At 48.3% G+C, this 23,140-nt stretch overlaps 1 protein-coding gene across 6 annotated transcripts; it reads left to right on the top strand.

Annotated features, from left to right (window-relative positions):
- The first annotated feature begins 216 nt into the window (after positions 1-216).
- Positions 217-22,060, top strand: USP28 (ubiquitin specific peptidase 28). 6 transcript variants are annotated; one of them, XM_039722130.1, is made up of 26 exons: positions 217-539; positions 3,128-3,205; positions 3,465-3,597; positions 4,060-4,171; positions 4,364-4,526; positions 5,458-5,544; positions 5,980-6,117; positions 6,530-6,603; positions 7,082-7,158; positions 7,276-7,424; positions 9,417-9,544; positions 9,717-9,812; positions 10,178-10,357; positions 11,055-11,269; positions 11,503-11,573; positions 12,263-12,491; positions 13,879-14,082; positions 14,603-14,742; positions 14,933-15,118; positions 16,017-16,112; positions 16,966-17,144; positions 17,238-17,316; positions 17,754-17,833; positions 18,810-18,933; positions 19,426-19,624; positions 20,917-22,060. In XM_039722130.1, the coding sequence occupies exons 1-26, from the start codon at positions 525-527 to the stop codon at positions 21,090-21,092; spliced, it is 3,408 nt and encodes a 1,135-aa protein (XP_039578064.1). In that variant the 5' UTR covers positions 217-524; the 3' UTR covers positions 21,093-22,060. The 6 variants fall into 6 exon arrangements, with proteins under 6 accessions (XP_039578064.1, XP_039578062.1, XP_039578061.1 ...); XM_039722128.1 differs by lacking the exons at positions 217-539; positions 11,503-11,573 and adding exons at positions 2,781-2,906; positions 11,878-11,948; XM_039722127.1 differs by lacking the exon at positions 217-539 and adding an exon at positions 2,781-2,906.
- Positions 22,061-23,140: the final 1,080 nt, after the last annotated feature.

Here is a 23,140-nt window from a genome sequence, read left to right as displayed (position 1 = left end):
TCGGACACACGGACACTCGGACAGACACACGGACACACGGACGGACGGACACACAGGCACGCGGACACTCGGACACACAGGCACGCGGACACACGGACACTCGGACACACGGACACACGGACACTCGGACACACGGACACTCGGACACCCGGCCGGGCGCGGCCCCGGCGGGCGGCGCCGTCCCGTCGGGCCGCGCTGCCGTCCGCGCGTGTTTCGTTGGGAATAACGGGCTCCGCGCGCGGGGCGCCGGTACCACGGGAAAGGGCTCGGGCGGCGCTCGGACCCCTCCGCTCTGCGCGGAGCACCCGCCGTGTGCCCTGCCCGCCGCTGAGCGGCATCTCCCGGGGCAGCCCGACGAAGACTGCTGCTCCCGAGCTTCGGGGCTCCGCCTGAATCGGCTCTGAAGGGACCCGGGCCGGACGCGAGGCTGTGTCGGTGCTCAGGGGACTGGAGCCCAGACCATCCCGGACTGACACGGGCTCTGCGCTGTCCTGCAGCATCTCGGTGCTCCTAGGACCCGAGAGATGCGTTTCAGAGAGGTCAGAGTTACAGAGCGGGATGGGGTGAGGGTATCAGCCCTTTGGCTGTGTGCTAGCCGTGGTTTTAGTGCAGCAGCGGTCTTGCAGGGACAGTACCCAGACCGTGCCCCCCATGTGCATCTTGTGCACCTCAGTGCAGGACGAGGTTGCTGCCTGCTGCTTCTTGTTGTGGCGGATGTTGGTTTGTGAAAGCCTTGCCCGGGACCGTGGGCTTTGTTCCTGCTGCCGCCTGTGGGTTTCCAGCCCTCTCCGTATCCATTCTCCCCCGCGATAAAAAGTGTGGCTGAGGAGGAGAGGCTGAAGGCCAAGGCTCTGTGTGCCTCTTCTGTGCTGCAACCTTCCTCCTCCTTGTGTACCTCCTTCCTCCCCTTGAATCTCTTGCGCTGCATTTGCTCCTTTCCCTGTTCACAGTTTCTCATCAAAACAAACTTCTGAGGGCGGTGAGTCACCTCAGAGCAGGGAAAACAGCAAAACCTTTCTATTCTGTCATTCCTGGCTGACCTTGTAATTTTATCTCTAGTACCCTCCTTCCTCTCAGCCTCTTGATTTTTTACTCATCTCTTGTTGCTGTAATTTAATACTAATAGGATTTGGGTTTGGGTTGTTATTTTTCCAGCAGGTAGGGCTTTGGTTCAGTTTGGGTTTGCAAGTGCAGGGTGTATTAGCAGTGGCAGCACACTGGTGTTAATTACCAGCTACAGAGCTTGTTTTATAGCCCCATGAGGCGTAACCTCAGAAAGGAATAACCAGACTAGTTATGGCAACAAAACCACGCACGCTCCCCAAAATCTTAACAAATTGGTTGCACAAAGAGTGGTTCCTGGTGGCATCTGTGGGCTGCCAGGCAGCCACAACCCTTTCAGAAGTCATACAGGATAAGCTCTCTGCTGTTAGCACAAACCTTTCCTCAAAGGCTGAATAAAAGCATGCAGAAATCATTGAAATATTAAATGGCAACTTAGAGCAGAGGATCAGTAATTGGCTTTTATGCTTACAGCAGCCTTTGTGAGTTCTCTGTTTGCTGGAGCAGAAAAACCCCAGAAAATCATGCCCTGTCCTGCCTCGGGTTTCATTATTATAATGCAGTGTATTAGCAAGGGTGTTTGTGGGGTTTTTTCTCCACTGGAAAAATCCACCCTGAGGCTTTAGGTGGGGTCAGCCGACATGCACGGCACGCGCTAAGGCAGCAAAATTAGCAACATGATTTAAGTGGTTTGCCTTTGTGAGAGTATGCCTGCCCCGAGCCTCTCAGCCTTGGCTCCTCATCAGGCAGCTCCTCCTTCGGCTTCTGAGGTGTTCCAGGGTGTCTTGGCTTTTCTCAGGACAAAAAGAGCACTTGGGACGAGTTGAGGGGGGTTGCACACCTGTACGTGCTCTTTCATGTAAACGTTGAGCAAAAGTAGTGTTTTAAATGGGACAGAGAATTGCCTCCAAAACAGGAGTTTTTTGTTTGAATAGCTGACACAGGTGTGTGCTATCTTTGTGTGTGGAGTATCGTCCATGACCAGTATGGGTGGAGGGCTCAAAAAAGTAGTTGACTCATTACTCAGTGGGTGCAACTTGTGCTCCAGTGGCCTGGATGCATCTTAATTTTTTTTTCTCAATGGTGAGAATAAGTAGAAACTTGAGTTCATTTGCCTGCAGCTTTGCTGGTTCAGATTAATTAAAAGCGTGATCTTAGGGGACTGGGATTGATCGGGCTGTGCTGACTGCAGGATCCTGTGCAGCCTCTGTAAATTCGGGATACAGGACATAGACCCAGCAGTTGTTCCTGCTGTAATGTTTTTCCCATGCCACATGCAATGCCAGCGTTATGGAGCTGCATCTCAGTTGTCACCCAGGCTGAGCCGTTGGCAGCAGCATCAGCTGAACTGCAGCATGAGCAGGGGTGGTGGGACCCCCAGTGCAGGGGGTGCCTCTCCTAATAGTCATTGCCTGAGGTTATTTGTGCTTGCCATGTGCACTCACCACCCTGTGGTAAGCCTGGGCTGCAGAGATTTTATAAGTCTGGTAAAGAGAGTTTCTGTAATCCTTTGTTTTAAGTGGCTGAACCAACCATAGCATGGGGCCTTGGGCAGCGAGTGTCTCACCCGACCTCCAGTGGTCTGTGTGGAGTGGGAAGGAGGAGCAACAACAGGCTGCTGGGCCCTTGCTCTGACACCTTATTGTCAGTAAGAAGTGACATGCACAAATGGCATGTGCCACCACACTGAAAATAGCTCCTGACCGTGCCCTGGGAGCAGGCGGCCGCCTTATATGTCCTGCTGCACATGCTGCTGCCTCAGGGGTGGGGGAGCCCCTTCCCAGCACAGGTGCTGCACAGCCCACAGGCCTGCCTGCATTCTCCTGAGATACGAGGGCTTGAATGTTAGTCTGTGAATTCAGCAGGGAAAAAACCTGAGTGTGGTGTTCAAGCTGATGTTGCTGTTTGCATTAAGCAAGTGTGGCTGGGCTTGAGTGTCAGTCTGTCAGCAGAAAAGAAGGAAAGAAGCAGTGCTCCTCTGGGTCCTCAGCAAACCTTGCAGAAACAGCTTGATGTCCATCCTGGTCACCTTTTCATATAAGCTTTCTCTATTTCTTGCACGTAGGATTGCCAGGTGCTCTTAAATCAGATGAAAGAGATCACAGGAATTCAGGATTCAGCATTCCTGCTTGCCGCTCTAAAGGTTTGTGTATATTGCCATTGTTTTGGGGAAAGAGAGCTCTGATTTTGTCCAAAAAGTCAAGCAAGTTCAGGCTCCTGCCCAGCATAGCACACAGGTGTTTGCTGTGTGTTTGTCAGCTGATGATGGGCTGGTCCTTGTTGGAATGGTCCATGTGTGGCCTGTGAGAGCAATACAGAATCAGCCTGGATGCATGAGAGGCAAAGGGTAAATCCTTTGCTGTTCTTCTCCTCACTGGTGCTTTCCTCTATCATTCCTCCAGGCTGCTGATGGAGATCTCATGGAAGCAGTCACCTTCCTGACAGAGGACCCTGCTCCAGAGCCAGTGCAGAGCCCAGCTGCTGCAGAGACATCCGCCTGGGAAGGGAGCACGGTGGGCAAACAGCTCCCACAGGGTAAGCGTCACCTCTGCTCATCCCTGCAGCTTCATGTGTTTGCACATCCATCCTCCCTGCTTCTGCCAGCAGCACATCCCTCCAGCTTCTGTTCTGGTGCATATTTCGCCAGTACTGATCACTTAGTAGTGTTTTAATAATGTTTGGAGGTGATGCATCACAGTTAAAAAGATGATGTTCCTGTCTCATTATTTCAAGAGCTCTGAACTGTTTAAACTCTGGATTTGGCTGTAAGGAAATCTGGGTAGTGCAGAGCTGCATGCTTTGCCCTGTTCTCCTCATCCAGCTCACTCAGTGGTCCCTAGGTTGCCTGGCATGATCTGAACAGGGATTTCTGTTTAAAACCTGAGCTAGAAGATTTTGTTTGTATTGATTGAAGAGCCATGGATGTTTTCTAGAATTTCCTCTTAAAGAGAATGTTTGCTGGTGGAAAACTGATCAGAATGCTGCCTCTACTTCTAGATGTTGGTGCTGCACCTGCCCCTCACAACCAAGACAACCTCCACACAGCCAACACTGTCAGACCACTGGAATCACCAAAAGCTCCAGCTGCAGAAAGGGATGCAGCTGAAAGGTCAGTGCAGCTGTAAATGCCCCCCACTTTGGTTTTCCCAGATATCATAAGTGGGTTCTGAAGCTGGTAACTCTAGAACTACCATGGATCACCTGCCAGGTGGACACCTACTGGCTGGAGGGGAGTTTGATTCCTGTGGCTCTTGTGAATCTTTGGGAAGTGTTTTGCAGCACAGTGTTTCTCTTGTGACAGACCACAGGACGCCCATTCTTCTGAAAACAAAAACCGCTCCAAAAGGAAACGCTGTGAAGTCTGGGGAGAGAACCCCAAGCAGAATGACTGGAGAAGAGCTGGTGACTGGCCTGTTGGAATGAAAAATATAGGAAATACGTGTTGGTTTAGTGCTGTTATACAGGTAACCAGCAAAAAAGTTCTCTTTTTAATATCAAACTTGCTATGGTCTTGGAGTCAGAGTGTTTGTCAGTTAGAAGTAAACATGCAGCAGTTCTGTGAGGGAGTCATTGTATGCAGATGAGTGAACGTGTCCCTGCTCGAACACAGAAACTTCTGGGTTTATGTGATGTGCTTGTACAGAAAGAGCCAAAGAGCAATTCAATAGGCTTTACTTAAAAATAGCTACAGATAACAGAGAATCTGTGTGTCTGTGTACAGAGAGTTGTGCAGTGATGGCCAAGTGCCTGCTGAAATGATAGAAGCTTGCCTGGCAAAGTGAACTGATAATTTAATTTCACTGCAGTTATTGTTGGCTCGATAACACATGGTGTATCATATTTCAGTTAATGGAATACACTGCCATAGATGCTTGGACAAATAAACAACTAGGCAGCATATATTATTAGTAATGACCTGAAGAAGAGACAGTAGTAAGTGGAACTGAGCAGATTTGTCTCTCCTAACCATTTCACATCAGCAGAGAGATGTTAATCATTTGTCTTCAGCTCTGAGAGGATCTAAGAAAGCTGCAAATGGTTCTTCTCACCATGGCTTGTTCTTGAATGTTTTTCTGAGCCTGCCTGTGTAGAACAGATTTTCCCAAAAGGTTTATATCTATCCTAGAAATGACAGGATGAGATTTCATCCCTGGGTGGATACAAACATGCTGATGATCTCAAAGGTCTGTTCCAGCCTAGTTAATTCCATGATTCTGATTCTGTGCTGGTCCAGCAAGGGACTGCTCACACTGTAAATACGCGTTCAGTAACACGGGACCACTGGGAGTGTGAAGTTCACAAAAGAAACCCGTCAAGTCAGAGTGAAAACAGGGCATCAGGTTGCAGTGAGTCCAGTCCTTGCAGGTGCTGACCAAGCTTTGTCTCTCCTTTCAGTCTCTGTTTCAGCTGCCGGAATTCCGGAGGCTGGTCCTTGGGTACTCCCTCCCACAGAATGTGCTTGAAAGTTGTCGTAGTCACACTGTAAGTCTTGATTCAGTAACACTGACAAGTTTCCCTCTTTTGTGGTGTAGCATTCTGCTCTTTCTCTAACCGGTTTAATTTGGGGCCCTTGGAGACCTGTGGCTTTAAAATAATCTGGCTACGTTTAAAATAAATTTAGGAAATTCTCAAAGACAGAATCAGGATAGGGGAAAAAAAGGGCTGCTTCTTGTACCTCTGTCCTCTAGAGCCTTTAACTGCTGTGTGGGGAGATGTTTTTCCTATAAAACTTCTTTGGCAGCTCCAGATTACTCGTTGGTTTGCATGCATGGTAGAAGAACTGGTGTTTGAGCCAGCGTGCAGCTGGTTGGGTAGCTTTTACAATATGTGCCTGTGGTGTTGGGTAGCACTATGTTTTAAGATGATGCTTTTTAGAGCTGTGGGAAGGCTTTAACTTTTCTTCTTTTTACAATGCAGGGAAAAAGAAATATTGCATTCATGCAAGAACTTCAGTGTCTGTTTGCATTAATGCTGGGGACGTGGCGTAAGTTTGTAGACCCTTCTGCAGCACTGGAACTCTTGAGGGACGTGTTCAGATCATCTGAACAACCACAGGTACATTGAAAAGCCTTTTGCTCTCTTCAAACCAGCAGTCACAGCCACAGCAGCCCCATTTTGCCTCACCCTGCTGGTACTTTCAGAGGCCTTTTCCCATGTTTGTCAGCCGACAAGCAGCTGTCCCTGTGTCATTAGAGCAGAATGTGCACGCGTGCTAATTAACCAGCCAGCGTAGCATGGCACTACCCAGTGCCATCTGCGTAGTCAGGGAGCGATCAGGATAATTTCCTCTGATCTAGTGTTCAGATAAGCAGAGTTCATTATCAGTCTAAATCAGCACTTCAGTCTCATGAGGCTCAGCTGAGTGGGTGCAGCAGTGCCAGTCAGGTTGTGTTCAGTGTTCAGCAGGCTGGGGGAGCACTTTCTGGTGGGTGTCACAATTGACTCTCCACTCTCATCTCTCTTCTAGCAAGATGTGAGTGAATTTACACACAAACTGCTGGACTGGCTGGAGGATGCATTCCAGCTCACTGTGAATGTCACGTGAGTGCTCTGTGGAGTTTGACCTAAGGAGGGTTTTAATAAATTGGAGGACTTTATGTGAAAATTTTGAGCAAATTAGTGTTCTTTGTTTTCTCTGGATGAGGTTTACTAAGCTTGAAATGTTGTGTGTGCATCTCCTGTTGGTGAGTGTGGGACTTCACTCAGTGCCAATATGGCCTGCAGAGTAAATAAGCTTTTGAGGGAGCTCAGCAGCTCTGGTGAACAGAGGGCTCTGGTAGTTTGAAAATTCCTTTCAGAAGCTGGCACCTTAACCCTTTTTTTCCCACTCTTGCCAGTGTAAGTGTTATCATGTGCTTTGGAACATGAAAATTAATGAGATGCTTCATCTTTATTTAAGGCTTGGATAGAAAAATGTATTTTTGCATGTAGGCCCCCAAGCAGAGGTTTAGATTATGACTTGGGCTTCTTTTGCAGCCTCCAGCTGCAAATTAAAGTGTGCTTTTGCTCTCTGAAACAGGAGCCTTGGGGACAAATCTGAAAACCCAATGGTGCAGCTCTTCTACGGGACTTTCCTGACTGAGGGTGTCCATGAGGGTGAGTTAAGGCTTTGGTAGATTACACTTTTTAACTCCTTTGAGGGTTCTGGAGTTAACCAGAATCTTTTGTTCTCTTGAGTTAGCTCATGGTTTCTGTATGGTTTCCATCATCCAGGCAACACTTTTTCCAAGATTGAGACCTTTGGTCAGTATCCCCTTCAGGTAAATGGTTACCGGAACTTGAATGAGTGCTTGGAAGGAGCCATGGTGGAGGGAGAGATGGATGAGGCAACAGCATCTCAGTCAGTGAAGTATGGACAGGAGGTTAGTTTGACCTTTTTTTGTTGAGCCTTGGGTTGCCTGCTGCAGAAAAGTGCAGCACACACAGTGCAGGGCAGCTGATAACTTTAAATGGCAACTGCGAGTGTTCTCTAGGAATTGGATACAAACATTTTCTGGATACCTGGACTCTCATGTAAATGTCTGTTAGTGTTAGATGTTCAGACACTAAGTGTGGTTAGACACTAAGCTTTCCTGATTTATAAAGATGTGATGTCCTGTGTAACCAGTTCAGAGACTTTATTTTAAATTGCAAAGGTCAATGTCTGCCTCTGAGTGGAGTGTGATCAAGTCTCTCTCTTTCTGTTGAAGCCTACCTGTACCTGAGTAGGGGGAGACCTACTGCCTCCATATTTTCGGAGGGTAAAATACAGTGCATAACTCCATGGTATGCCATTTGGAATTTGTCTCTTTCTCCCTATTATATTGTGTTTGGGGTTTCTCTTCTTGGTTTCACTCTTATTTTCTGACTGTGATGATTTTTTTTTTTTTTAATCTCACTAATCACAAACCAATCATAAAAAACTTGGTTGCAGCAAGGTGAAGAAGCACCTTTGCATTCAGCATCCTCTATGTGTAAGTGCAGCAAAAGTTAGCTTGGAGAGAGGCTGGGAAACAACATTGGCAAAGGTATCTGGGGTAGGCAGGGCAGGGAAGAGCATTTCAGTTCTATGAGAATGTCTGAAAATTGTGTTGCTGTGGTTTAAACTAGCAAAGGAGAAACAAAGTATTGAGCAGGGGAGCCCTGTTCTGACTCTGGACTCAAGTGTTTGTCCTGGGTTTTCCTGGTTTCTGCCTGAGGCAGTTCAGGTGCATTTACAGGGGATGTGGGTGTAGCTGGTGTTGGCTGGCACTGGAGACAAAGGCATGTTGGAGCTCATCAGGCAAGTTTGTTTCAATCCAAGCTTTTTTAGTTCCTCAAAATTCTTTCCCAAAATTAAGGGAAATTTGGCCCATCATGGAGCTGTTTTAATTCCTCTGTCTGCACAGATAGGAGGAAAAGGCTCTGCCTTAATTTGTGAGAAGCCTTACTGGGAAAATTGTGCATCCTAGTTTCACTTCCTAGGATGTGGTGGGTAAAGGGTGGCATGACAGGGGACATAGGGAACAAGGTGGCTTTGTCTTTTGAGCACCGAGGGAAGTGCACTGAAAGTCAGAGCAGCAGTGGCATTAACAGAAACTTCTCCAGACTATGGGAGCACAAATCATTCCTCCTTTGTGGTTATGGGCTGCTTCTTAGAAAGCTCTGGTGTGGGGGTGTTCTGTTGCTGCAGCACATCTGACATGAATTCCACAAAGGAGAAGGAGCTTAGTGTGCTCATCCTGAATCCCAAGGGGAGCATGAAGTGGGTGGTGCCAAGCTAAAATAGGTAAAGGAAGTTTCTGGCAGAGGATGCTGGAAGTTGTTGTGAATCCAGGAATAGCAAGAGGAAGTGTAAATTCAACTGAGAATTTTTCTTTCAGCATAACTCTTTGAAATAGGGTATGAAGCTAGAGAAAGTAGCTGAGGGTTTTCTCTGAATCCCCTAAATCAAGTCGTTTTCAAGTAGACTGAGAGAGAATAAGGATTCTGGTGCTGCAGGAGGACTCCTGGTTCATCACTGCATGTGATCTGCCTCAGAAAAGAACTCTCTTGGGGGCTCCTAGATGATGTGCAGATTGTGTGTAGCCTCAACTAATTTGTAAAATTCAGTGCTGGACTTAATAATCCATCAAGCTGAATGCATTAGGCAATGACAAGTCATGTTGAGAGCAATTATGAGGCTTTTTCACAGTAAAAATGTAAAATGGAGGCATAAATTACTAACTTGTAAAATTTGGCTTTCTGACTAGTCACTCTGCAAACAAAACCTAATTCTGTGCTTAAAGACAGAGACTTTTAAATCAGTCTGAAATCATATAGGATCAGTCTAAAATGTGCCATTAGCAGTCATCTTAAAACATTTCCCTCTGGGGGCATTTCTGCTTTTGTTACAGCGCTGGTTTACAAAACTCCCACCAGTTCTGACCTTTGAACTCTCCCGATTTGAGTTCAATCAGTCACTAGGACAGCCAGAGAAAATTCACACCAAGCTAGAGTTTCCCCAGACTATTTATATGGACAGGTGAGTTGTCCTCTTGTACGGTATGTTTAAAGCTATTGCTTTGCTATAAATAAAGAAATTGAAAAGGTTGTTTGGGTGAGCAAGGAAAGATTCTAAAATATTTACAGAAGATTGTAGATGTTAGAAGTAAACAAATCTCACCTGGCAAACGGGGCTCTGTATTTCTGTTTAGGTACCTCTACTGCAATAAAGATCTTATTCAGATGAAAAGAGAGGAAATGAAGAGATTGAAGGAGAAAATGGTGACTCTGCAGCAGAAACTGGAAAGGTGAGTAGTCAGCTGGTTTTATTTTTATGCCCTCTGGAAGAGTGCAAGTGTTTCCTTTTAAATGGGCTTTCCAATAGCAGAGAAGCTTGTAGGGGAAGGAGAAACAGCAACATGTTCATTCTGAAACATGTGGGAGAAGGAAGTGTGTTTTCAAAAACAAACCTCTCTCTTCAATCGTTTCTGCATTTTACTGGGACTGTTATAGGAATAAATTCTTTAAAGAGCAGGGTTGACACTGTCATGTGCACTGGCAGTGGAGGTGAGGAAGCCCAATAGCACATTACAGAAAATCTTGTTCTTCTTTTGTCCCATGAGGTTTAAACCCATCTCCTTCCTTCATGCATACACCTTGCATTTTTCCGCAGGTACATGGAATATGGCTCTGGCCCAGCCCGCTTTCCACTGCCTGACATGCTGCAGTATGTGCTCGAGTTCATTGCTACAAAGCCAGCCGTGGCTGTGTCCTCTGCTCAGAGCTCTCCATCAACAGCCCTGCACTGCCGAGCCAAGCCTCATGTTCTGGACGTGCTATCACAGCCAAACGGGTCAGTAAGCAAATAAAAAGGATGCACAGGAGGACACTTCACCTCCCAACTAAATGGTCCTGGGTGGCATTCCAGAAGTGGGTTATTTGTCTAGGCACTGGTGGACACAATTCTGTAATGTGCAAATGCTTGTGCAAGTAGTGGGTCACTGCTTTGATGGTTGTTTGGTTCTGTTGGTGTAAGTAGAACACTGCATCTTGATCTGTTCTTTCCCCTTGTCCAAAAGCATCCCTTGCCTAAGCAGCAGTTAAGAACTAAATTATGTGCTCTTTTTGGTAGGCTACTCATTTTTTTTGCTTCATTGACCAGTAAATTACAGCAATGTTGGATTATTATAACCCAGCATTGGTTGGATTATTATAAGGCCAGCATGGTTGGTTTAACACTCTAAATTAAGCTGAGTAAACACACACGTTTTCTTAGTAGTAATGGAAGGAATTTTTTAGCATTGCTCATTGTGGATCTGTGCTTAGAGAGTTCTCTAAGAACTTTCCTTAGTATTTTTCCTATATTTTAGTTTGGACTGTGAAGGCAGAAGCACATTTCAGTGTAATTGCTCTCTCTACTTTTATACTGCTCTGGAAAGAAAATCCTGCTTCAGCTCTGGAGTAACTTTTGTTTGGTTTATTTTGTATTCTTTTCCGGAAAAGGAAAAACTAGAGAAAGATTAAAAAAACTCTTGGATTTTGCTCCACAGCATACAAGAAAGGACTGATACCAGGACTGAAGATGAAGCTTTCTTTGTGGCAGATTCTTCGCCGCAGCAGAGCTCCAGTATGGAACTGCAGGCTCCTGTTTCACCTGCAGAGCTGTCTGAACGTCCAGCTCCTCACGTGGTCTCCAGGGAAGAGCTGAACCTGGTTCAGACGTGTCTGCAGCGATGGAGAAACGAGATCGAGCAGGACGTGCAAGGTTGGTCCCAAATGCACTTGTAGGGATTTTCCTCCTGAATGGCCCCTTGGTTTCTCCTCTGTAGCTCTGCTGGATACAGCCTGAACTACAAGTAATTTTGTCCCTGTTTGAGCTCTGGTGTTGAGTCTGATATTCTCTGCATGGCCTCAAACTCCTTGAAGCGAAAGGAGCCAGCATAGCCTGATGAGTAGTCGTTAATTTTTATGCATTTCTCTTGTTGATGTTCTTGGCAGATCTGAAGGAGTCTATTGCCAGAATCAACCTGTCCATCCAACAGATGTACTGTGACCCTCTCCTCCAGCAGGTAGGAAATGCAGCTTCAGTATGTAAATATTAACCTGGTATTGCTGATCCTCATTTTTGTTAGTACATGTTGGTTTAAACTGCCCCCTTTCACTATATTTTTAAATTTCCAGTCATAAAGCAGAGAAAGATTTACTTAGGAAAATCTTGTTTCTTCTTTCCCTAAAAGTCAGTTTTCACATAGTAAGAAATGTATCAAATTGCTCGACTCTTGTGCCATGCTCCACCTATGAAAGGAGCTAGCATAGCCTGATGAGTAGTCATTAATTTTTATGCATTTCTCTTATTGTTGATGTTCTTGGCAGATCTGAAGGAGTCTATTGCCAGAATCAACCTGTCCATCCAACAGATGTACTGTGACCCTCTCCTCCAGCAGGTAGGAAATGCAGCTTCAGTATGTAAATATTAACCTGGTATTGCTGATCCTCATTTTTGTTAGTACATGTTGGTTTAAACTGCCCCCTTTCACTATATTTTTAAATTTCCAGTCATAAAGCAGAGAAAGATTTACTTAGGAAAATCTTGTTTCTTCTTTCCCTAAAAGTCAGTTTTCACATAGTAAGAAATGTATCAAATTGCTCGACTCTTGTGCCATGCTCCACCTACAAACATTCCCACTGTTTGTGTGCAGAGGTCAGGCAGAACCCGTCCCTGCCTGCACACCTGAATGATGTCCATGTCACTTTGCAGGTTCCCTATCGCTTGCATGCAGTCCTGGTCCACGAGGGACAAGCAAATGCTGGGCACTACTGGGCCTTCATCTATGACCAGCCTCGTAAAAGATGGCTCAAGTACAATGACATCTCAGTGACAGAGTCCTCCTGGGAAGAGCTGGAGCGAGAGTCCTTTGGAGGCTTGAGGAATGCCAGTGCCTACTGCCTGATGTACATCAGTGACCAGGTGTCCCCTGTTGGTGCAGGTACAGAGCCACAGCTGCTGCTTAATGAGGTGTTTGTGTCTGGTGTGTCTCTGGCCTGCATGGTCATTGTGTTCCTCAGCTTCTCCAGCACAGCTGTCTTTTGACAAAGCACAAAACTTCACCTCAGATAGGATTGAAATAGTCTGCTTCATGCTTGATTCATTTCTAAGTCCCTGATAGGGCTGAAAACTGCCAGGAGAAGCATCCAGGTGAGATTGGAAACGGCACCATGCATGAATTATGTGTGTACAGACTAACACTGCCCTTTTGCCACATTCAACATGCATCTAGTGCTGGTGTTCTTCATTTTGACTTTCTGTACTGTTTATATGGCAGCATTTGTTTCCTCAGGGCATGTAAAACACCTCCTACTTTATCTCTGCCATTTTTATCACACTCCCTGACTCGTTTGCTTGGTCTTTGATGACTCTGTTACACTGAACCTAAATGGGCTCTTTTTTGTGCAGCCTTTCCCCAGAGGTATTGGTACCTGTTTGGCTCAGAATTAGTGTGTTTGCAGTGCCAGTGCCAGTGCTTTGTGGAGAAATTTGTGTGCACGTGGCTCTAGCCATGGCAAACAGCTGTACAAGGACCCAATCATTTCACACGTGGCTCATTTTGATGTAATAAATGGAAAGAAACAATGGAGAGCTGACATTCTGTTCATTGCTAAATGTGGCTGATGAGGATCTGGAGGTTGTTCTTTGTTTTCTTATGACAGTTCTGAAATGAACCCATGGGGTGTGTTTTTTCTCCTATTTAATGCAATTTTTTGTTGTTTTTTAAAGCATTTTGCAAAGGGTGCATAAAAATATCTGCTGTAGAAAGTTGCCATTTGCTTTTGATAAATTTTAGGACTTATCTGAAGCTGATGCTTCTTGGGTTTTGTTCTGTTTTAAAAGAGAATACTGAGGTAGATCTAAAAAGCAGTAAGAAATACCAGCATGGTACTCGTGCTGTAGAACCCATGCAGCCCTTACCTGTACCTGCTGTTCAGTGATGAAGGTGTGTCACCTCTGGCTGAGCTGTGAACTTCCCAGCTGTTGGCAGTTCAGTGCTGCTCCCTGTACACCTGGAGCCCTTGGATCAGGATGTGTCTGACCTGCATCAGCAGGCTCTGCCTCTGGAATTGCTCTGTGTAGATGCTGTCCAGTAGTAGAACAAAGCAGGGGTTTGTTTTAGATAACTCTGTAGATTTGTCTTTATTTTTGCGCCTTTGCTTTTGGATCACCTTAAATTACAGAACCAGTAGAAAATTTGGCTTCTTTCTCCTTTTATCCCTCAGCCAGTTTCCTTGTGGCTGCCCATGATATTGTGTGTGCTTGGTTCCTAAAGGTGGTGCCCTGCCACAATGCATTTCCTTATGCCAGTCTTGCATTTCCTGCAGATGAGGACGAGGGCCCAGAGGCTAGACAGCTCCAGAAGGAGGTGGAAGCCTTGTCCCCAGAACTGAGACACTACATCCAGGAGGACAACTGGCGCCTGGAGCAGGAGGCAGAGGAGTGGGACGAGGAGCAATCTTGCAAGATTCCTCAGATGGAGCCTTCACCTTCTTCTGAATTGCAGGACCTCTCCTCCGAGTCAGGACCAGGTAATCTCACTCTGAATTTGTAAATTGTGTCGGAACCAGGAGCAGCCAGCTGGTCAGCAGTACCACTGAGTTGAAACCTTGCACAAATATGTCAGAGTGCAGGGGCAGGCATGAAAGAGGCAGCAAAGGCAGCTGCTGGAGGCTCTGCCCTGACAGTACAAAAGGCTGTTCTGCTGGTTTTACATGTGCATCCTCCCAAGCCTGTCCCCTTTCCCATTCATTTAATCATCATGGGCTAATATCAGTTCCAGCTTTTTCTAAATAAAGTTTCCAGCTTTTTCTTTTTTTCATAAATACGGAGTGGACAAGTGCTGTTCTCTGGAGTGGGAAACGTTTCTTGGCAGTCCCTGATGGTGCCATTCCCACTGGAAAGGGGTACGCTCACGTGAAGGGCCTTCACCTCGGGGATGAAGGCTGCAGCTGTGTAAAACTGCATGGACAAGCTGCAAAACGTTTTAGAGCAAGAGAGAAACAAATCTTGCAGCTCTTGCTGACGGGTACCACACATGTGTCCTGGCAGAGCAATCATCAGTCTGTGAGCCGAGCGTGCACTCCCTGTCCTCAGAGCATGCCAGGATTGCCAAGGAGCAGACTGCCAAGGCCATTGCCAACACTGCTGATGCCTACGAGAAGAACGGTGTCGAGGCAGCTCTGTGTGAGGTAGGAGCTCAGCCTTGGCCCAAGAACCTCCCCTTTCTGGTCTCCATATGATTCTTCTTGATAGACCTTTGCTTTTCCCATTTCTGTGAAGTTCTGTAGCTGTGCCACGTTTAGCTCGGTCCCCTTTCGCTTTCCTGTATTTTGCTTTGGATTTTCTTACTCTCTCTCTTCTTTTTCTTCTTGGCCACAGCACAAGGAGGTGGAGCCTCTGAAGGCCCATCCAGAAGAAACATCCCCCACAGTTCAGGCAGAGCAGCCCCGGGACACTCAGGAAGCAGAGGCTGCTGCCCAAACTAGCTCACAGGTCTCTGAAGTGGAAATCCCCAGTGTGGGGAAGATTCCCGTTAGATCCGATGCAGATGGATATAATGAGGAGGTACAGGTCCCAGTGCAGGGGTTAATTGCTGCTGCTCGTTAGCCCGTAGCTTTGTAGTTTGCTGGCTTTCAGCTGCCCTAAGGGTGGGTGTCACAGTGTCTGTCATAGGAGCAACACCCTGTACAAAGGCACTTTTCCTACTGTGGAAGGGAAGGGGGACCACATAGTTCCATAATTCCATTTTTAAATGTCATCAGAAAAGGAGCTCTGTAAGAGCACTCCATTTGTCAATCTGCATGTTGGTCATGAGTCCTCTTTCTGGCACAATTGTATCAAAATTGATCCTACCTGTGTTGATTTCTTTGCAAGTCTTTGCTGGCTTCAGTTACTATTTTGTCTCCAGTCAAAGACCTTTATCCCAACAGCATAATTTACATACCCTGCCCACTGATTTTTTGGAGTCTTTAACCACTCTCATACATGCTCAAGCAGTGTTTCGGAAGTTCTCTGACTTTCAGAAGTTGGGTTTCACACAAACACTGGGGCTGTCACTCCTTGAGTAGGTTTGAGATGTTCTTGAGTGATGTTGGCTTAAGGAACTGCTGCACCACAGGTTCTGCATTTATTTTACATGTCTCAGGAAGATTGAGTGGGACATGGCCAGCCTGCTTTACCTTCTCACTTGTTGAATTTAAAAATTGAAGGGTTTGGAGTGACCAGCCTTGAGATCTTTAAATGCCTAAAAAAAAAGCCCAGCATGTAAAGTGCATGTGATGGGTAGAGTCAGTAGCATGCAAGTAACTCACAGCCCTAGTTATCACCCCTGTACTCACACAATTTCCTTTAAAACTTACCTTTTGAAAGTTTCTTCCGTTCTTCACTATGCTGTCTCTTCTTTCCCTGTGTGTCACTGTTTTCCTTGTTCCTGTTTGTGTCTGTTCTCCTGCTTCTGTGGTAGGTGATGCTGAGTCCAGCCATGCAAGGTGTCATCCTGGCTATTGCAAAAGCCCGCCAGACCTTTGATCGTGATGGGTCTGAAGCAGGGCTTGTTAAGGTATTGATTTGTTTGCTAAATCAAACAGTATGGATATCTGTTTTCCCAGAATAGAGTATGTGCCATATTGACAGGTCAGGAATGTAAAGAGAACGATTTGTGCACTTTTTCTTCTAGTTAATGGCCTTTGCCCTGCATTTCAATTCCTGCTTGCTTACAGTGATGAGATATCCATGGGTTCAAAACAATTTTTAGAGCTTGCAGGAGAACATCCTCTTCCCAATAAAAACAGAAACTTTCCTTTTTTCTGCTTATTCTTTTAGTACTGAAAAATTTGGTTTTTTGGTCCTGAACATACTTACTTACTGTGACCTCTGCTGTCAAAGACATCCTCAAGAAATGTCTGTGTGAACAGAGGTTTGAAAGCATAACCACTGCTGAATGCTGAAGCTGGTGTTAGATTTTACAGGCACGTAGATTTAACTAAAATACCACATGGAAAGAACCATCCATGCTGGTAATCTATGGGAATATAAATCACAAGATACTCTTGCACCTCCTGGAGGTAGACATGTGTCCCAGTGGATTTTGGCAGCCTGGGCACTTGTCACAGGGTTACCAAATCTGTCTAAGGCAGCTGTACCCCCTCTGTCAAAGGCATTTACACACCCTGGCACTTTTGGAAGCTCACACTTGGCACGTGGGGTTTGCCTGGCTGTGGGGGCCATTGGTTTAGAGCTGAGGTGCTGGTGGGCTTCCTTTGACCACTGGGGTATCAGCAGTATCAGTATCAGAGGAGGCTCGGTGTCACCACAGGAGTCCTTGCAGACAGGAGTGGTCTGAGCTCCTGCTGGCTGCTGCGGCACTGCCACGGGCACAGGTGGGTCTGTCAGTACCCGTGTTCCATTGGCAGGCATTCCATGAGGAGTACTCCCGGCTGTACCTGCTTTCCAAGGAGACCCCAACCCCCCAGAACGATGCCCGCTTGCAGCACGTGCTCATCTACTTCCTGCAGAACAACGCGCCGCAGCAGGTGGTGGAGCGGACCCTCCTGGAGCAGTTTGCAGACAAAAACCTCAGCTATGATGAGCGGTGAGTGCCCAGGACTCCAGGGCAGGCTTTTCCCACCGGGGTGTGGCCAAGGCCACTGTTGTAATTCTTCTCCTTTGTGCTCACGTGGAGCAGGTCCATCAGCATCATGAAGGTGGCACGGGCCAAGCTGAGCGAAATCGGCCCCGACGATGTTGACATGGAGGAGTACAAGGTAAGGGATGAGAGCTGTCTGATCCTTCCAGCTGTCCTAGCTGGCTCTGCCCAGACTGGGAGTTGGGGAGCACAGCAGGTGTGGCCAGCACAGTGGCCACTGCATGTCTGTTGGCAGTGGGTGTCTGAGGAGGCTGCTGAGGGAGAAGGGATACAATGGAAATCTGTTGGGAGTTGGGGAGCACAGCAGGGAGCTGTGTGGCCAGCACAGTGGCCACTGCATGTCTGTTGGCAGTGGGTGTCTGAGGAGGCTGCTGAGGGAGAAGGGATACAATGGAAATCTGAGCTTGGAGGAGTGTCTGCAGTTGGCTAGATGAATTTCTGTGTCCCTCAGGAGAGACATTTAAACACTTCAAAGGGTCGAACTAGGGACCCCAGACTATGCATGAGAGTGTTCCAGGTGAGGCTGATGCTCTGCTTTCCTCCTTCTCCTCACAGAGATGGCATGAAGACTACAGCCTTTTTCGCAAGGTGTCCATTTACCTGCTGACAGGGTTGGAACTCTACCAGAACAGAAAGTAAGTCCCTCTAATTGTGTTTGGACAAGATAAGTTGTAGCTAAAAGTAAAGGCCACTGTGACAAAATTTTTTTCTTTCTGAACAACAATGGCCTGTGTTTGAGGCCGGTGGGAGCTTTTTTGACCAGCTAATAGTTCTTCTTGAATCCACTATCAAGCTTGGTTAGCAGTTTAAAAAATATGAGGCTGAGCTGCTGGCTGCCTGCCTGACAATTCTGAGAGTTTCCCCTAAGATTTCCCTTGGGAAGCAGAGCTTTATATTCTGTTTTCCAGAGACGTATTTGCAGGAATGATTGCCATCAGTTTGGGATTTTTCACCTTGGACTTCTATATTAAAAGGAAACTGCCTTGAAATGGATGTTGCACTTTGTGTCAACACACGCTGTGGAGCCCTCTAGACTCAAAGGGCCTTGGTTTCCTCCTTACCATTGTAGAACCTGTATTTTCCTTAAGTGGTGCAGGCTTTCAGAAATTATTCCTGGATGGAAACAGAACTGAATTCTGAGGTGGTTCACAGTGACAAGCCACCAAATTCAGGTGGGCAAATTGACATGAGACATGACAAGAGCAGCTTAGAATTCCCCAAATTGACCTAATCCCTGTCAGTGGTTCTGTTTTCTCACCTGAAGCTTGAGATATGTGAGGGAATGAAATACACAGCCCTTCTTGGGGTGTCTTCTCATAGTGCAGTTCCTGGAGCAGTACAGAAAACGAACACAGAACAAACGCATTACACATGAACTTGGTTTTAACTGCCCAGACACTTGCTTGGCATTCTGGGCAAAAAGGAGCAGGAATGGCTTGGCATGAGGCATCTGTTCATTTGTGCTTTGGCAAGGAAATACAGCTTTTCCCATCGAGCCTGCTGCTTCCAGCCAGGCCCAGCAGGAAAGGTTTCCTGAGCTGAGCCAAGGGAATGGCTGTAGCCGTGGCCCTGGCAGAGCCCAGGCCTGCAGAGCCCACCCTCTTCTTGCAGGTACCAAGAGTCACTCACCTACCTGGTCTACGCCTACCAAAGCAACACCAAGCTGCTGCTGAAGGGAACCAACCGAGGCGTGAGCGAGTCGCTGATCGCGCTGTACCGAAGGAAGTGTCTCCTGGTTTGTATTGAGGAGCTCTGCACTCGCTTGGGAGAGCAGGGGAGGGGGCTGCCAGGGCGCCATGGCAGTCAGGACCAGTGTAACTGTTTCTGTTTGTGTGATTCTGCCCCTTGCTGAGTGCCAGCAGCAGTATGGAAAGCTAACAATAGTCATAATTCAATTAAAGAGCATGCCACATAGGTTTGGGGAGTCTGGGCAAAGGCAGATCTGCATCTTGCCATCTTCAAACCAGAGCTGTAAATAAGCTGTGTGCTCTCTGTATACAGATTAGCAAATTGCATGTATGTGGATGAATATATTATTTTCAAGTTTCTTTTCTGTGCTGTGTTTCCCATGACTGAAAGTGGCTGTTCCACCAGAACCTGGTGCTGTTGGTCCTTATTCTCTGCATGGCTGCCAGTGCAGGGCCCAAGCTGGGCCTTTCCTGGATGGTTATCCATGGCCCATGCTTGTTCTCTACAAGTCTGTCCCCAATTCTCCTTCCACGCCCAGAAGCTGAACGAGGTGGCAGCTTCTCTCTTTGTCAGCTGTGAAGAAGCTCATGTGTCAGAGGGTGTGAGCATCCTGAACGAGCTGATCATCCCCTGCATGCATCTCATGAACAACTTTGAGATCTCCAAGGAGGACCTGGATGCCATCGAGGTCATGAGGAACCGCTGGTGCTCCTACTTGGGACGAGAAGACATGGATGGTAGGAAATGGCTGTTGTACATGGGCTGGGTAGTATTGGGATCTGAACTGGGAAAGAATTAAAGGACCATCTAAAATTCTTGGTGTCTGCACTGCAGCCCACCAAGGCCCTTCTAATTGTGGGAGGAGAAATGCATTTGAATCACCTATTAAATCCTGTTACAGAAGAATTAATCTTTTGCACTAAAACACGCTGCAGAAGTGTCCCTCATCCCTAAAATGGGACAGTTGGTGTCCCAAGAATGGCTTAGAGTTCCCTTGAGGGGCTTGGGTCTTCTGTTAGGGTTTCTCCCTGACTGGAGGTACCCAGAAATGGCAGACATGCTTGGTGGCATGGCATGGTCTTCTTCAGGAGGGAGGAGCAGGTGTTATCAGAGGCCAAGGTTATGGAAGATGGAAGGGGGGGCAGATTTGGGGCATCTCTGCCTTCTGAAGAGGAGTTTGTTGTTGTAGAGCTGAATGTTGGTTCTGGGCAGCTGTTCTTGTTCTGTATTTTCTTCTGGAGTCAGCCTCTGTGACTCCCCTCAGGTCATTTCTCTTCAGACAAATTGGTCCTGACTTGCCTTGATGTGTGCATGAAGGTCTGGGCAGTCCCTGCAGAGTTTTTGTCACTAACAGGGGGTAAACTTGATGAAAGAAAATTATGCAAAACCACAGAGGTTTATCCTCAAAATACAGTTGCAAAAATTAATAGTGGATTAATTTATCCCAGTTCCTGGGCTGGATGTGACAGTCTTTGCTTAGACAGAAGGTTTTAAAGAACCAAAAGCTGAGTGCTCACCTCTCCCGGGTCGCATGAGCTGGCTCAGGTGTTGCCTGCTCTTCTTCACCCCATAGGGGCTGTGGTGTATCGTGCACTCCAGTGGCATCCAGGCACAGACCTGCCCTGGGAGTGGATGGTACCAGCTCAGCTCGGGCTGAACTGGCCTGTCTGAGGACGTGCAGCATGTGAAGGCTCCGTTCCCCTCAATTGCACAGTCAATATTTGAGCGTCACCCTGAAGCACACAGTAATTCTTCACCTGACAGCCAGGACAGCGACGCCTTTCCAGGGAAAGCGCTGTCTCAGTGGGACATGGCGTGTGCTCAGGCAGCCAGGTGGCAGTGGAGCTTCCCTCACGGAGCCCTGGGAGGCTGCTCCTCTGCGGCAGCAGCCATGCTCATCCCTGGGGATGGGCTGGGCAGCTCTCAGCGCAGGGAGAGGAGTCTGCAAAGGCACCACAGCTCCTCAACTCCTCCTGGAGCCCTCTGCCCTTTGCTGCCACTGACCGTTTCCTCCTTTCCCCCTCGACAGCCAAGCTGCAGAGGAAGCTGGGCGAGCTGCTGCCGCGGCTGCTGGACGGCTCCACCGAGGTCATTGTGCTGAAAGAGCCGCCGAAGATCCGGCCCAACTCCCCCTACGACCTGTGCAGCCGCTTTGCGGCCGTGATGGAGTCCATCCACGGCGCCTCGGCCGTGGCGGTGAAGTAGCCGCAGGCCGCAGGCCGCCCGCCCGGCCCGCCAGGCAGAGCTGCAGCGGGGAGCAGAGGCAGGGCTGGGATTCCCAGCTGTTCTTTGTAAATACGAGCGGATAAAAAGCAGTATTGCACTTGTGAGGCAGAACGTGAGGCAGTAATGCGAAGGACCTGGACCACTGTTACAGTGCAGGGCGCAGGCCCCAGCAGCACCGTGGGGCCCCGCCGGGCTCCAGAGGCTCCTGTGTCCTGGCAGCCTGCTAGATGCAGCCCCTGGGCCCGTGATGGCACAGGAGCCCAGCTCTGCTCAGCGCTGCGCTCTGTGGCAGGGCTGTCGGGCACTTCCACAGCTCCCTGAATTCATGGCCACTGCCAGAGGTTGCATGTTGCAGTCCAGCCAGACTCCTGCTCACAGGAGCCGGGGCTGAGGGAGGAGGAGGCAGCAAGGAGCAGTGGCTCGTGCTCTGCAGCGTGGGCAGTCATGCACGCAGCTGACTGTTGTGGTCTAGCCAAGCAGGCTTTTGCCTTTTGTACTCCAGCTGGCACCAGAAACCACGCAGGAGCCTTCCTTGAAGAAGCACAGGCAAATCCTGGCAGTGAGGAGCCAGGACGGGGCTGTGGGTTTGTGCCTGGCAGGAGCTGACTGGCTCAGGGCAATCACATCACCCCAAAGGATATTCCCCTTGTGGCTGGAAAGCAAACTTCCTTCTCCCCTCGGGTGGTGGGTCAGGGCGGGATTACTGTTAATGACAACTGTGAGGGCTCAGATCAGCCCGTTGTGTTGGTGGTGGGTGTTTGTGTTGACTTTGTTAACAAAGTGCCCTGTTGGCATTTCCTTTTGCGGTCGCCCTGTGCTTGCATTTGAGCTGAAGCACTTGTAAGCCAAAACTTCTGAGTCAGTGGAGGGGGATCCTGTTTTTTGGAACTATGCAGAGTTTTATAACAGTGCAATAAAAGCATTTGTTCTATGTTAGAATGAAAAAAGCTCCTGCCATGTCTTTATTTCACCCTAGGGTTCTGCCTGAAGGTTCCCCCTGCAGAAAATGTGTTGTTGCCTTAAAGGTGGCTCCACCATCCTGTCAGGGTGCTGCAGTGCCTGCATGCTGCTCTTGCAGCTTGCTTCCCCCATTGTTGTGACAGAGCAGTGGGATGAGGTCTTCAGCTCACTGCTCGGGGTGCTTGACCTTCAGTGGATGGAAACATGGAGCTCTTGAGCAGAGCCCCCAGGCCATCACCCACCCGGGCCATGCTGCCTCCTCCCAGCCAGCAGTTGGCATTGCCAGGCAGCTTTTGTGCACTTGGGAGCAGTAGGATGTGGTTTGGGAAGAGGAGAGCCTGTTCTTTCTCGTGAAACAGCGGCTTTGCCCTGTTCTTTGTGTTGCTGCCAGAAGCTGAAATGCCCAGCCCGTGCCCACAACCTGCTTTAAGGAACCAACAGAGAGTATCAGGAGCACAGAGTGGTGCCAGGGTCATCACGGTATTTGGACTGGGCTGGACAGGAGGAGTGTTCCCAGGCTGGAAGCCTTGGCTCACTGTCCTGTCCTCCCATTTCCCAAGGGAATTACAGCCAGAACTGCCTCTCTGTGCTCCCTGGTCGGTCAGCCCTCCTAGGGGGCTGGCAGGGGGTGCAGCTCCTTGGAGGGTGATGGCCAGGGGCACTGCCCCTCAGTTCTAACGTGTTTGATTCTCTTTCAGAAGGACTGAGCACCTGCCTCTTCCACTTCACTCTCAGCAGCACCAACTGTCCCCAGTCCTGCAGCATCAGAGCTCCCAGGGATCATCACTGCTCCCTCTCCTTGCCCATCCGCTCCTTCCTCTCCTCCAGCTGAGCAAAGTGCAGGTTTCAAAATGGGACTTAGAGGGAGTGGACTTTGCTTCCCCCAGGAATGCCGCTGTCGGCCGGGCCTTCCTTGAGATGGGTCACGCGCCCACGGCTTTGAGCCTGCAGGGATTAAACCAGCGCTGAACTCCCTTTCCACCCGGGCCGTGGCAGCGGGCAGGCCCCTGTCAGGACTGCGGGTGCTAATCCAGCCTGATGGTCCATGCTCTTGCTCACAGAGGTGT

This window comes from Passer montanus, unplaced genomic scaffold (assembly GCF_014805655.1).
Source record: "Passer montanus isolate IOZ18808 unplaced genomic scaffold, ASM1480565v1 scaffold47, whole genome shotgun sequence".
NCBI classification, from domain to species: domain Eukaryota; kingdom Metazoa; phylum Chordata; class Aves; order Passeriformes; family Passeridae; genus Passer; species Passer montanus.
The sequence above is the reverse complement of the archived record's forward strand: the minus strand, read 5'-3'. Positions and strand labels throughout refer to the sequence as shown.

What these genes read in the sequence shown, in the direction of transcription:
- USP28 (XM_039722128.1), top strand. Translation starts at nt 2,796, where the DNA reads ATGTCCTGCTGCACATGCTGCTGCCTCAGGGGTGGGGGAGCCCCTTCC. An exon ending in TTGACATGGAGGAGTACAAG is followed by an intron (nt 17,317 to 17,753) that starts GTAAGGGATGAG and finishes TTCTCCTCACAG; the next exon opens with AGATGGCATGAAGACTACAG. An exon ending in GAACTCTACCAGAACAGAAA is followed by an intron (nt 17,834 to 18,809) that starts GTAAGTCCCTCT and finishes CTCTTCTTGCAG; the next exon opens with GTACCAAGAGTCACTCACCT.